General features: G+C 36.9%; 3 protein-coding genes across 3 annotated transcripts; 1 reads left to right on the top strand and 2 right to left on the bottom strand.

Annotated features, from left to right (window-relative positions):
* Positions 1–1,147: 1,147 nt before the first annotated feature.
* On the bottom strand, positions 1,148–2,637 carry LOC137714656 (aspartic proteinase nepenthesin-2-like). Its single transcript, XM_068453814.1, has 2 exons — positions 2,488–2,637; positions 1,148–1,552 (listed from the first exon to the last, which is right to left on the bottom strand). The coding sequence occupies exons 1-2, from the start codon at positions 2,635–2,637 to the stop codon at positions 1,148–1,150; spliced, it is 555 nt and encodes a 184-aa protein (XP_068309915.1).
* Positions 2,638–9,175: 6,538 nt separating this feature from the next.
* Positions 9,176–11,125, top strand: LOC137714655 (aspartic proteinase CDR1-like). Its single transcript, XM_068453812.1, has 2 exons — positions 9,176–9,821; positions 10,290–11,125. The coding sequence occupies exons 1-2, from the start codon at positions 9,176–9,178 to the stop codon at positions 11,123–11,125; spliced, it is 1,482 nt and encodes a 493-aa protein (XP_068309913.1).
* Positions 11,126–12,258: 1,133 nt separating this feature from the next.
* On the bottom strand, positions 12,259–15,363 carry LOC137715252 (tubby-like F-box protein 3). The gene is made up of 5 exons (XM_068454507.1): positions 14,401–15,363; positions 13,621–13,708; positions 13,301–13,430; positions 13,046–13,219; positions 12,259–12,889 (listed from the first exon to the last, which is right to left on the bottom strand). The coding sequence occupies exons 1-5, from the start codon at positions 14,740–14,742 to the stop codon at positions 12,418–12,420; spliced, it is 1,206 nt and encodes a 401-aa protein (XP_068310608.1). The 5' UTR covers positions 14,743–15,363; the 3' UTR covers positions 12,259–12,417.
* Positions 15,364–15,470: the final 107 nt, after the last annotated feature.

Raw genomic sequence — 15,470 nt, 5'->3', positions numbered from 1 at the left:
TTATTGTAACCTTCGCGTTGTGTCCATATGCAATCGCTGCCGGTGTCAAAGCCTAAGAAGTATGGTATGTATTTTCGGGTTCTAGTTGGGAAGTTGCCTATGCCTGCCTCAACAAAGAACGTGCCAATCACGCTATGACCCTCAAATTCGGCCTTGGGGCGAAGAAGGTTTGAACTTATGGTGCTATTAGTTTTGATATGTCTTTTCAAAGAACAAATGGTTGAAAGGTAATACGCGCGAGATTTGGTTCGATGAACCAGTAGCATTTTGCTCTCCAAAGTTCACATATTGAACTACACGTGATTTGATTTTCTCTACTTGACGAGATATGTACATAATCCCTTCCGAATTCAATCACACTCCTGACTCACCAAAAGCCACACGCAACACCCCCCACCCCCCCCCCCCCCTCTCTCTCTCTCTCCCCCAAATTCACCCATGTTCATGGGATTCTGGCTATGAATGGATAAGCTTATAAAATTGCTATGAATGGATGAAACTTAACTTATTCTTTTTTATTGAAATCATGTTTAATTTCCATAAGAATATAAAGTAACATGCATGATGGTGTCGTGAGACTCTTGACTCCTCATGAATTATTATTGCAAAGTTCTAAGCCAAAATGCAGTTTCTTGTTTTGGATGTCGTAAATGACATGCATATTTCCCTGCTGGTAGGCTCCAATCAAAGAACTTCCGTCTGGGCCCGGTAACATTACCAGGCAAAAAAATTTGTTTACCCCGGCATCCCCCAGTACAAACAAGTTGCGAGCCGGAACTTCAAGAGACGCACCGTCACTAAACACGAAGCTGATGCTCGGAAGCTGTCGATAACCTACAGAGGGAGGTCTTGAAAAGCACACATCAAGGCTAAACATAGGCGGAACTGGGTGATAACCTGATACAATAAGATCCAGTTGGGTTTTCTTGTCACACAAGCATTGTAATTAATTGTAGATTAGCCTTTCTTACTCTCCAAAGGACGAGTCCTAATTCTTGAAACCCAATACTTTGTGATGTACATATATAAAGGGGTTAACCTTACAAATAAAAACCATACAGTTTAACATTTTTATATAACCTTTTTGACGAAATAGGTTCGTTAAGCCTTGTTCCAGCACGTTGAAAGCGGTGCCAACGAGTACTGATCAATCTGCCCCGGAATCTATGATGGTCCCGGTGTTGTGTCCCCTACGAACAAAGACTTCTCTAGGTATTATGCCTACTAAGTTGACGTAGTAGTGACTTTCCCCACGGTACTCCACCAAACTTGTTGTAGACATGCCTTGTCTTCGGGGAATGTCATCCCCGAAACGCAAGAAAGTAGAAGGTGGAGCGCCGATATCTTGCCCAAATGCCGGCATGCAGTAAGAAAAACTACCGCTGATTACCCTTTTTTCATGTAACTGGCCTATTATAGAAGATGAACCCCAAGCTGCACCCATTATTCCCGCGAGACGATTTCCTGGGATTCTGTCGTAACGACCGAAACCAATACAGTCGGTTGCACACCCAAAAACTATATCACGAACAGTCGGTTGCACACCCAAAAACTATATCACGAACAGCTACTGAACCAAAAGTGAAGGTTTCACGTCCCGCAATTCCACTCACGGATGAATTGTCAAGGTATTCTTCTCTGAACTTGATAGAAGTGCGGCCTCTGTGGACAGGCCGGAAAGTTCAGCACAGGGCCTGATTGCCCCAGGGAGGAAGTCGAGCGTTGGCTGGCGAGGGAGCCCAGGCAGGCCCGAGTGCCTGAGGTGAGTTTGAGGTCAGCGCTTGTTTTAATTTTTTTTTTTCTGTCAGGCGCGTTGTATTCAAGCGCGCGTGAGCGCATGTCAGGGGACAGAAAGTCAGAAAAGGGGTCCGCGGTACACTAATTTTTTGTTACCGTTGGAGAGCCACGTGGCTTCCCCACGTTCGTTGGATTTCAACAGCTACAAATTGTGGACTGTTGGATTTCCAACGGTAATAAAAAATAAAAAAAATCTTATTTAATATCAGCTGTTGGATCTGAGATCAACGGTCCACGTTATTCAACTTTAAAAATTTTAAAAAAAATCAGAAATGTTACCGTTGTGCCATATGGCACAATTTGGAGTGTTGGAATTCAAATTTGTTTAAATCCAACGGTATAGATTAATTAGGTGAATAAAAAAAATTTAAAAATGTAAAAAATTATTAAAAATCCGAAAAAAAAAATTGATTTTACTTTTCTATACTAATATTTTATTGTTATTGTCTTTTCGAATAATGACACATAGCGCAACGAAAACGATAAAAAATCTTATCCGAAATTACAAATAAAATTATTTTGTATTATTTTATAAATAAATAAAATAACCAATTATCAGGGCTATTCAGTGTAAGGGTAGAGATGCAAAATACGGTTACTATTTATTAAGAGCAGTTACTATTCACTGGGTGGATAGTCCTAGGGGGCCTCCACCACGCTGGAACTGCTCTTAGGAAAGATGGGTTGAACCTGGTGGAAGCAGTGGCCGGTTCTATTGCAACCTTCGCACTGTGTCCATATGGTGTCGCTGCCTGTGTCAAATCCTAAGAAGTATGGCACGTATTTTGGGGTTCTAGTTGGGAAGTTGCCAATGCCTACCTCAACGAGGAACGTGGCCATCACACCGTGAAGCTCAAATTCAGCCTTCGGGCGAAGAAGGTTAGGACTTATGGTACTATTTGTGCTGATACCTCTTTTCAAAGAACGAATGGTAGAAAGGTATTGCGCGCGAGGTTTGGTTCAACGAACAAGTAGTTCAATGGTTTGAGCATGGGTAAGGTTGCCGGGGTAGAAGGGTGAGTCGGGGGAGTCACGGTGGATCAGCCTCATGGTGAAGCCATTGGGTTTATTCCCAAGTACAAGAGTAATAGTTGTACTCAAGAGAAACAAGGTTGCACATAAAATGAAGAGAAGGCTTATTGGTTTGGCCATATGGTCAATGGCTTCTATTTTTTGGGTGGTTGTTGTTGTGGCTTAATTTCAGTGAGAGATGCCAATATTTATACATATAGCAAAATGCTCAAAAATCTTTGAAGGTTAAAAGTTAAATCACTAAATTATCATCCTGGATATCTTCTTTGTTTTCCCCCCCCCCCCCCCCTTCTTTCTCTCTTTCTTTAAAGTTCAAATCAGGATTTAGTTTTATTAATATCAGAATCAAAGGATTAATTTCTTTATCAAATAAATTTAAGTTTTAAACGAAGAAAGATCTCACTTTAACTAAGGTGACTTTGTATGAAAAGTTATAATATAACAGAGACCTACTATATATATTGTTAATAAAACTCAAATAAGAAAAAGCAAATCGACTGATTATGTTTAAATGAAATTTAGGGGTTTTTGAATTTTAATTCTTGAAAAAAGACTGAAATTTTGACAAAAAAAATTGATGTTTTTTTTTTCTTTTAAAAGGGGGGACAACTGGTGGCAAGTCACGGTTATCCACCTCCTTCGGGAGCCCCGAAGAGATTATGGGGAATTTCACCTTATTCGTTGCCACAATCAAGCAAACTCATCAACTCGAAACATATCGAACCCGGGACCTCCCACATTTTTTTGTTTATAGGGGAGCCACAGTCCTCGCTCTTACCACTGGGCCACTTGCTGTGGTTAAAAAGAAAAATATTGGTGTTGGATTACATATTAATTTTAGTCATTTGATGTGTACTTAATCAAATTCATATTCAATTCAAAGCCAAAAAATCAAATTCACATTATATTTTTGTTTTAATATTTAATGTTATATTGAATGCCTCCCCATTAATTTTTAATTTATTATATTTTAGTTCATTAAATTTATTTAACTGCCTCTAGTTATTTTCTTGTAAATGCCTAAATTGGAAAACATTAGAAAAAAAAAATTGTGACACATTGTAATAAACTAGTGTTCCTAAACTAGAAAATATTGTACCAATTCAAAATTATAATGAATTAGTGTACGTAAACGTCCATATCCTAATAGATTTTACTAAACTAGTGTAACGAAATGTCAATACCTAAATATATTGCAAGAAATTAGTGACACACAAGAAAATATGCAAAAACATAAGTGTAACGAAAAGTCCATACCAAAATATTTTCTTATATAAGATACTTATACCATAAGTCGGTGATGCAAAATGTTAAAAAATAAAAGCTAATTCAATTGAGTATTAAGATTTACAGTATTTTTCATTTAAAATTTAATTCATGGAAACCATAAAATTAGGGTTATTTTATTAACACCCCACATCTTTATGAATACACCCCACATCTAAAATGTGTCTCTAAAATTCCAGCTTTGTCCTCCATTTTTTCTGAAGCCACCCCATTCCCATAAACAAATTATGGCAAAAAAGCTAGCTCGACGGCAACGGGCCACCCATATAGGAGGTATCCTTCATCGATATCAGCACAACGAAAAATCCCCCACATTGCGGAAGTTGATAGCAAAGAACCAACGGGCTGGTGATTGGATACATACATACATACATACATACATACATACATATGGAGAGTGAGCATGGCGAGTGGATGGGATTTTTTGCCCAGACACTGTGGTGGTTAGCAGCCGGCATAAGGGGGTGGATGAGGTTTATTTGGACTTCAAAACTTAATTCATCAGGGTAAAAACGAAAATTTAACTAAAAAAATAAAATTATGGGACGTATTCATAAAATTGTGGGGTGTTAATAAAATTATCCTAAAATTATATTAAAAAAAAGAGACATTTAATGCATATGCTGACATTAAATAGAGTCTAAGGACTAAAATCAATTTTTAATCTTGTATAAGACATTTTTCTGAACTTCCTCTTATTTATGGATTAAAATGTAGTTTTCTATAAAATTGATTTAATGAAAATGAGAGAAATGAGGGCAATGTTAGATAGACCAATTTTTTAGACCACACTTTCCACCATCTGATAGCATGTTAATCAACAATTAAGTAATAATCAAATCATCAACAACCACGTCAGGTGGTTTACAAAATTATGTCTCTCCAAATATTTACCCATTTCAATATAAACCCATTGACTGTGTCTCCCAACTCAACCAACTTCTAATTATGCCCTTGAGTTGATGAGTTCATGTTACCCCTAATTTGATTTAAGATGATTTATGCCCTATTTAATCGAGGGTTTGCAATGTGTATGGACGCAAGAAAATCACAGATGTTGAAAAAATAAAAAAAGAGGATGAATTTTACGAAGTTTATCATGAGGCGAAAGTACCTTGAAAGGTTTCTGTTAAAGTTCAGTTTGCAAACTTAACTAAGAAAAAACTTGAGGGAGAATAAGACGCAGTTGTGGGTGTCTGGTGCTGCACCGTCCCTCGTTTAGTAGAGTAGATGATCCATGCTTATCTAAGTATGAGATGAGGTGACAATGAGATGGGAGATCGGAATTTTTTATTTTTTTTTCGCTGAAAATGAAGGGAACATGACATTACGAAGAGCATTAACATCTAGCACAACTGAAAAATCTAATTCAGTTTCCCTTTCTTAGTAATGGATTTTGTAAAGATTTGCAAAACAAATTAAAAAAATGAAAACTAATGAAAATGACTTGAACGATAAGGACAAAATAAAGGGTAAAGTGAATAGTACCATAATTGAATTTTAAGTGTAAAAATATAATTTTTCGTTAAAGTAAACATTACCAGGAGTTTTTCGTTAAAATTTTTATTAAAAAACCGGTGGGCTGATGAGTCATGTAATGAGCCTTTAAAATGGACTTGAGTCCAAAAGCGTTATTTGATTCGTTTAAAGAAAATCATGGATTGGATTTCTATTTGGATCCAAGTTCAGAATAGCACAAGATTCATGGGATACGAATTCATCGCGCCTCCTCCTTTTTGGTTATTATCTTTCTCGCATCTCTGTCATTGTCATATCTCTGTCTCTCTCTCTCTCTCTCTCGCGCGCGCGCGTGCAACTATGGGGATGACAAGGAAAGAAGGAGATCTAGGAAAACAAAGAAAGGAAAAGGCAAAGAAAGGAAAGTAAGTTTTCCAGCAGCAGAGGGAAAATGAGCTGCTGCGGTCATATGTGGTGTCTCATTGTGGTTGCTAGGCCTAACAATTCCTAATACGATCCAATAACCGGACACAACACGACACGAAATTAACGGGTGTTCAGGTCGACACGATAACGAATCAGGTCGTTATCGGGTAACCCGATAAACACTTGTTAAGATAACGGGTTGATTCGGGTATACCACAAAATGTTATGTTATACTTAATGAAAGTATGAATAAACTCTTAAGTGTTAGTGAATCTATTGTTTTGATGTGATACGCATTCTACTGAACTAATTTCAACGATCCAACCGTCAAACTTGTTTGTATATGTTTCGAGATCGCATCAGCAAAAAATCACAAAAAACAAACATTCAGAGATCAAGTAACAGGACAAAAATTTTCGACGGTTATCAACGAAAAATCACGATTTAATGGTTATTTTAACTCCGATTTTGATGATTTTTTACAGCTACACTCCTTTGCCCTATATGAATACAATGAATGAACTCGATCTTCAATTTAAAATATTTACACTAGTGGATACCACAAAATCTTATGTTATACTTAATGAAAGTATGAATAAACTCTTAAGTGTTAGTGAATCTATTGTTTTGATGGGATACGCATTCTACGAAACTAATTTCAACGATCCAACCGTCAAACTTGTTTGTATATGCTTCAAGATCACATACGCCAAAAATCGCAAAAAACAAACATTCAGAGATCAAGTAATGGGACAAAACTTTTCGATGGTTATCAACGAAAAATCACGATTTAACGGTTATTTTAACCCCGATTTTGATGATTTTTTATAGCTACACTCTTTGACCCTATACGAATACAATGAATGAACTCGATCTTCAATTTAAAATATTCACACTAGTGGATACTACAAAATCTTATGTCATGATGATCGATGAAAATTAAGGATTTTGTAAAAGGAATCACAAGCAAGCTTTGAGTTCCATTGGTAAGGTTTAAATTTTTGAGAAACGCTTCACAACCTTGAAAACAAAAACTCTCTCATTTTGCACATCCTTGCACATTTAATTTTTTGTAATAGACTAGTAGTGTATGAATGTTTGTTTATTAGGCCCCTATTTTTTAGTGTAGATGTAGTACTTAAACGAAAAATGTGTTTTGATGTTTTGAAGTAATATTTATGTGGTAATGTGTGGTATGTGCAAATTTAAGGGAAAAAAAATATTTTTCTTAACGTGTCGTAACGGGTCGGGTCACTTTACCCGTTGGGTAAAGTGACCCGACATGTTAAGGACCCGTTAAGATAACAGATGTTACATGAAAACGACACGAACACGACAGATACGACCCGTTTGCCAGGCCTAGTGGTTGTTTTCGGCTGGGTTGGGCAAGGACTTTTGTGGCTCTTCTATTTTCGAAAATCTCCCAAATTATTTTATTTAAAATTTAAACATGTTGGGGATATTTTTAGGAATACAAGTGGGTGGAAAGGGAGTGATTGTTTTTTTAAACATTTTGACGTGAGTAAGAAAATAAGACTTTGGGGTAAGCATTGTAGAACTATGTAGGTTTTGTTTTTTTGTTTTTTGTTTTTTTTTTTTGTTTTTAACAAACGATATTATCTACACTAAGGGCGGGAATGTGCTTAGTCTCACAATGAGTTAACAATAATGTGGTTCAAATTAAATTTGTCTTTGACGAGAATCAAACCTAGTATATCTCACTTACAAGTGAAGAGTAATACCACTAGACCATAGTACTAAATGGCTAAATAGTTTTATTTTATTTTTTATTTTTATTAATACAATGGTAGCGTAGTAATCTGTCTTAGCTATTACTGAGTACCAAAAGTTTTTTTATATTTAATTTTATACTTGAAAGAAAATGAAACGTAAATATACAACATATTTCTATATGGCATGCTTCTCACATGTATTTCATGAAAAATTGTCTCATTTAATAATCAATCAACAATAATTAATTAATATGAGTGAACAATTATCCTTAGTAAATGTCATACTCATTTAAAAATAACTAAAAGATAATAACTTAATTATCTCATGCAATCAAAGACTTTGCAAATGACCATTTACCATAATGGTAGAAAAGTGTTGGTCCCCTTCATTACGGCGTAAGTTCAAATCTCGTTGACTCCTAATCTAACATCTAAAGTCTAACTTAAGCATTGGAAAGCTTTTGGTTCACACCACACCAATGTGACAAGGTCTTAACGATCTTTTCTTTCTTGTGTGCAAGAACACCTACATCATTCTGCATTTGTGTCGAATTCGTTAATATGGAAATTTAAGCAAGGAAAAAAAATCTTAATATTTAAAAGTCTATTATTTTCTCCACAAAAGGAGTTTTATTTTAGAATATGTTAACATGGAAGTTTTTATTTTGAATTGTGCTAAATCAGATATATGGTTATATCCGAATTTCACACAAATGAAGTATGCGTAGAATGACGCCGTTCCCCTAATGATAAGTCTATCATTTTCTCAGTAAAGGTATTTTTTTTGTTTGTTGAGAATATGCTAATATGGGAGTTTTTTTAATTTATTTTTTTATTGTGCTAATAAGGAAGTTTAATCAAAGGAAAAAAAAAATCCTAATATCATTAATTTATTGATTATGGCTCATACATCATAATCATATACTATGAGCAGCAAGCAGCCCTATTTTTCTTTTTGTAAAATAATTAATGTTCTCTTACAATCCGCATGGAATTAATAGTCTACACAAAAAATTCATATAGTAATATTTTAGACATCCGAAAAATTTTAAACGTGTAAAATCAAATATAATTAATGAATTTACTAATGTGGAGTTAATGCGTTTTATTAGAATAAAAAACTTACGGTTTTTTTTGTGGAGAAAATTAAGTTCAGTGGCTAAAGCCATATTTGTATTAATAATTTTTTTTAACAAGGTATTTCTATACTTATTTATATTGGTTTTGACTGCTAATATAGGAGGCTTTTTTTTTTCTCTCTTTTTTGAGAATATGCTAATATATATGGAATTTTAAGAAAAGGAAACAAATCCAAATATTCTTAATTATTAATTACGGCCATATATCCGTATACTATAAAGCAGTAAGCACCATTCCAGCCAACCCAAGCCATTTTGAATTTGGAAAAAGAAAAAGGCATTGAACCCTTCCAGCAGAAAATAATGACTGCAGTTGATCATGTTGTTTACAAACTATCAAACATTAGTTTGCTCTTGCTGCTGTCACTACTGTGGGGTGGTACCATTGTTGTAGCCAAACCAAACAATGGTTTCAGCACCCAACTCATACACATCTTTTCACCACAATCGCCTCTTTACCCCGGGAACATTTCCTACACAGAAGAAAATCAACTACTCTTACAACAAACGAATGCGCGAAAGCGGTACATAGATGCTACCATTGCAGCAGCCCTCTTCAGCAATAATATGTCACAAACTACGAAGAACCCTCTTGATGAATTGCCTCGTCTTAAACTCGAATTTTACCCTTATGGCATGTACATTGTACAACTTGGGCTTGGCACTTTCGATGCTAAGTTCCCGGCCAGCACATTTAAAACATACTACTTGTACACAGACACCGGGAGCCAACTCATTTGGACTCTGTGTGAGGACTGCCTAAAGCAAAAGCCTCAACCGAAATGCTTTCAAACCAGGGATCCCCCCTTCCCTAACAGCCAGTCCAAAACCTATATGCCTCTTCCTTGTGGTGGTCACCGCCTTTGCAAGCCAGGCAAATGCAAAGGGGGTATCTGCTCCATGGACTCTACGTACCAGGACGGCAGCGGTGTCCGTACTACTCTCGGCAGTATGGATTTTGACATTAAATTTAAGTTTTGATAATATTATCCAAATCTTTGCAATATTTATTAGTTACATACAAAATAGAGCTAGATGGACACCACCATAATTTTTTTTTTATGTGGATTCTTTAGAGTGTTTGTCAGTTTTGTATGCTTAAATAACTTTTTTTTTCTTATTTGAAAAGTTCATGCTCACCACATAACTTTACTGGACCAAATACTCATTGGCTAACAAAATTTTAAATTAATTATCTCATGATATCGATATTTATTTTAGTTATGGTCTGTATATCTAATATTTTGTTCATATCTGAAACTTTAATGGTATTATAACATTGTTTTTAAACCTTTTGTATGTTTGCTTACATCAATATTTAGTACGTGCGCTGGCTAGCACAACTAACGCGGCACATAACATGAAAGTTGTTCACTAATGAAAATGTCATTCCGTATAATTTCTCATTTCATTGCAGGTGAAGCTTTCAGTCTTTTGACAACCAGCGGGCGTGCACAGGCTATTGGTAACATAGTGTTGGGTTGTGCTTATGACGCGACGGCGGACATCTTTGGCGCGGGTGAGGACTATAAGGTATCCGGAATGTTGGGTTTGGGATATGATCCTATTTCCTTTCCAAACCAAATATCCCATCTTATTGATGGAGCATTCTCATTCTGCCTAACACGCCGGAGAGATGTTCAAACATATCTCCGATTTGGTTCCGACATCCCACAACCACTTGGTGGCGTACGCGTCACGCCATTAGTTCTTTCTGATCTCGTACCCTATTACCATGTCAACTTGAAGGCAATAAGTGTGGATGGACACAAGCTTCTAATTAATCCGACTGTTTTTGAGATCCGGAAGCGGGGGACAGAAGGAGGATGTATTATAGACAATGGAAGTTCTTTTACTCTTCTCATCAACCCTGCTTACCAGGCATTGGTTATGTATCTGCAGATGCATTTTCTGAGATACCCTAGCTTTAACAAGGTTCTTCCCCCTATTTATCCCAAGTTTGAGCTTTGCTACAACTGGTCGCCGCCTCCGCGCGAGGCTAACGAGGCCCTCCCTACTATTACCTTTCACTTTGATGGTCCTAACCATCCGAACATTGACGTCGCACCCGAAAGCGGTTTCATATTGATGCACGACCGGTCGTCTAACAGAGATGCTTTATGCCTGGCGTTCGTTCCAGATGATGTTCGTACTATTTTCGGATCGTGGCAACTAAGCGATTACAGATACATATTTGACCTTAAAAGGAGCCTACTCAAGTTTGCTCCAGAGGATTGTGCTAAGAATTCTTGAGCAGCTCAAAGCTTAGACGATGCTGAAAATAAATTGCCTCAAGTTCTCTTATGATGATTTGGTCATGTAATCTTCTTCCTTTGATATATAGGACTTGGATCCTTTCATTTTCTCTCTCATTTCATTTAATCAGTATCCAAATATTTGAGTTTTTATTTCGTTTTCTGAAAGATCGCTCTTGAATTACAACCTTTTTGCTCTCGTTTTCTCCTTATGCATTCTTCTGTTTGTTCAACCCAAAGGCTATAAAAACGGGAAGAAAGCATGCAGGGGAAGTGCATAATCTCTTCCTTAAAGACTGTAAAATGGAATACTGTAGTACATTGAGCAATGTGCAATCTATTTTTGGAAAATGTATTGGGTCGAAAGTACAGAGTTGTAAAATGAGGCCCTTAACTCAAGTGAGGTCCAAGGTAGACCTTGGTTTCCTTGCATGGTACCAATCCGCTCCTAGTTCCTAATCCCATCCAATCCACGCCACCAAACATGGCGTATTCTAATCCCATCCAATCCTTGATTCTCATGATAGAAAAAGAGTAAATTGTAGCAATAGTCTTTCAAATTTAATCAAATTGGGCCAATGGTCCCTCAACTAAAAATTCATTACCATTGGTCCCTTAACTCATCAAAATGTGTAGCTATGATATTTTTTGTCAATTTTGTTATAATTTTGTCAAAATAAGTTACGTTGGAAGGACCATTGCTACAATTGAGGTCCCTCAACTCATCAAAACGTGTATCTATGGTCATTTTCATGAACTTCGTTAGAATTTTGTCAAAATAAGTTGTGTTGAAATGACTATTGCTACAATTAGATTAAAGTTGAGGGACCATTGCTCTAGTTAAGTTAAAGTTAAGGGACCATTTCTCCAGTTGGATTAAAATTGAGAGACCAATGGTAATGGTCTTTTAGTTGAGGAACTATAGATGCACGTTTTGATGAGTTAACAAACCAATAATAATGGATTTTTAGTTGAATGACCATTACTCTAATTGAGTTAAAGTTAAACGACTATTGCTACAATTTTCTCACAGAAAAACGGTGAATGATTTCCCTTCTCTTCTCTGAACCTGCGATCCAAACTCCCACAAAAACGAAACGAGAGGAGACCATCATATTTTAGTTCAAAGGAAAAAGAAGTTTTAAGCCATAATTTAACCCGAAAGATTTCGAAAAATACGAGAAAAAAAAATAGAATGAAAGAAAAAGTAAAAAGTTTTCATCTAAGTACACAATTACAAACTACTTGGAGTCCAAGCATTACGACTGTGGATTGCAACCTACTTGCCGATCATTCGCAAGCAATCTTGGTGTCAAAGCTGCTAAGGCAAATGGCAAATGCCTGAAAGGCTGAGATTGGATACTGATAATCCATGGTGAATACATCCTTACCCACTTTACCAAACTGAAGAATCACATTTTCATGCTCCTGGCCCGCAACTCCATTCTCCGGAGAAGAAACCAGCTGAAAATTTTTTACTGAGGCAACTGTTACTCGTCCGTTGAAGTTGAGACACCAGCACTGGAGCTGTTCGTGCCACCTAGGCGCCTTGTTTCTCAATGCCAGCATGCCTTCATTCTCACCAGACTCTAGTGGAGATGGGAAATTCTCTGTCCGGGTTGATGTTGATCTGAAAAAAGGGACGGATGGAAAACTATCCAGGTTGCTATGCAGAAATTCAGTCTGTGTGGGTGCCACGCCTCCTGGCTCAACAGCACGGGCAGGGATGGAATCCATTACACAATGCATTCTCCTCGGACCTCTGATATTGACAGTATTTACATAAAATGTTTAAAAAAAAAAAAAAAAAACCCTAGAGAAAGGAAAGTTACGATCATAAAGCTTTAGGTAAATTGTCTTCAACGTTAGTTTCATTTAAAGGCAAGACCAGGAAGTTTCAAAAAGAAGTTTCTCATACCTGGCACCCATGACGTTCAACTCATAAGCAATGTGGGCCACAGGATAGTTGCCAGCAGGAACTCTGGGAGAGACTTTATTCACAAGCCTGGTTGAACGACATTTAGTGACTTTGGCTCCACTATTAGTAGGTTGCGCATCATAGATTGTGAATTTAGTGCCCAGAAAATTTGATCTGTTTGAGGAAAATGGGCCAATCAACTTAGGGCTAAAAGATGATCAAGATTTAGTCATGTTAAAGGGCTGATGAACATACCTGAGTTTTCCAACAAAGGCACTGTTCCCTTTCGACACATCCTCGGCATTCAAAGAGATGATGTAGTCTGTGCAGGTTGGGCGTCTACACTTTTTTGCCGCAAGAAGGAACTTCCCATCATCAGTTGAGGCTGGCAAGTACAAAAGCTAAAACAATTACATTTACATCTGGAAAGAAAACTTGATCTTAAAATCTAGCAAGGAACTTAATGAAACCCGAAATCAAAACCTTATCAACCTTTACCATGAGCATTATAGACAACCCAATAAAAGAAAAACTTGGCAAGCACAACCACACAGGACAAAACATTCAGTAATTACCTTGACTTAAACCCAGAAAAAGATAATATGTCTGGTTGCTACGACTCCGCTTTATATAACACTGCAGGAGGGAGTTCCTTGGACCAGGCTGCAAAATAGTAAACAAAGACTTCAACTGATATTTCAATGGAGAAGGGGTAGATATGATAACAACATGATTGTCTAGTAATAAGAAATTAATCTAAGAAGCTTTATGAAAACTTTTAATGAGAATATATGTCAAATTTTAAAAAATCACATCAATCACAAGAATGTTAACTTTCAAATCAGTCCAAAATGTTACAAAATTTGAACGTGTCGAGTAATAAGAAATTAATCAAAGAAGCTTTACGAAAACTTTTAATGAGAATGTATGTCAAATTTTAAAAAAGCACATCAATCACAAGAATGTTATGGTCTTTGGAAAACTTTCAAATCAGTCCAAAATGATACGAAACATTAACACTTGAGCCAGTCAGTTGCCGCCTACCCTATACATTAAAACTTTTCATTTGGTCCTTCAAAATTATTAAGATCACAAAACATGAGCATCATAACCATTACTAAGTGAAACACTCATACCAGTATACACAGTGTCCATCATAATTCATGAATATGCATGTCAAAATTTGCCAGCTAGCATTGTTACATACGATATAAGCATATTTTCCTAACTCTGAAAATCAATTCTAAGTTATACCAAGAAACGTATTAACGAAAAATAAATACATTATAAAGCACAATTGGGAAATACATGAACAAGAATCTTTATTAGGAAGGATGCGGGCCGATCTCACAAACCTGCTTCAAAGAGATCGGGAATGTCAGCTTGCCCGAAACTTCTGGGGATTTCACAATCTCCTTCATGATTTCTCTCCAATTCCTGCAAACACCAGCACAACACACCACATTTTTCCTTGGAGGCCATGTATCATCAGACGCCTCTATTCTCATCAACACATCTCTCAAAAGCTCCGGAGGCATGTTCGCCCAACAACTCTGCTTCAATGCATCAACACGAAATGAGGTATCCTGAACGACCCGCTGAGACCTCGATCTCATTCCAAATTTAACATCAAAGCTTTTCCTAGAAATGCTCCCCAACTCACCTTTCATATCTTGAATCATACTCTTAAAAGACATCGCTGCTTCCCTAACCCTTGCCTTCGCAAAACTCAAAACCACAAAACTTCCTATGAATCCTCCAACCTCTCCAGGTTAGCCCACATTCATCTCAAAAAACCAGAACTTCACCCCGAAATGTAAGATACTTAGCCCTAAGAAACAAAACCCAGAAACCTAAACCACCAAAGTTCGATGCTTTCAATCAAAACAGCCAACCATTAACAATTCACTATAAAATTTCTTCCCTCAAATGTGAATCCAATAAACACCATCCTATAGATCATTGACAAATCCATTAACTGAAACATACCCAGTACAGATCAAACCGCCGAATAGAATCAAAATCTGATATTTTCCCACAGATCTCTCTTTCCAACAGTTGCAAAATTACCCTACGAGAAACTAAAAGTCTAACATTTCTGATAACCCATTAAAGCTTCACACTTCTACAGAGATTGAGCCAAACAAACCTCGGAAACCAGCTTACAGGACCAGATTTTGAGTCAGAGACTGATACCCATCTGCGAAAAATGATGTGAATTTGGGCGCGGAGGATTTACATGGCTTTGGTGATCAGTGTTTTTGCGCCTGCCTGGGTGCTGCGGTCGCTGAGAGAACACTGTGATGGCAGATGATGGGTTCTGTTACCAATACACTCCCTCCTTATCCATATACTTCTAGTTCCTATTGTCCGAATTCGAGTTTGGTTCCGGGTTTGGATTGTTCTGGTGGATTGGATTAATGGG

The sequence above is a fragment of the Pyrus communis genome, chromosome 14 (assembly GCF_963583255.1).
Source record: "Pyrus communis chromosome 14, drPyrComm1.1, whole genome shotgun sequence".
Lineage (NCBI taxonomy): Eukaryota > Viridiplantae > Streptophyta > Magnoliopsida > Rosales > Rosaceae > Pyrus > Pyrus communis.
Note: the sequence above shows the minus strand (reverse complement) of the source record. Positions and strands in the feature narration are given on the sequence as shown.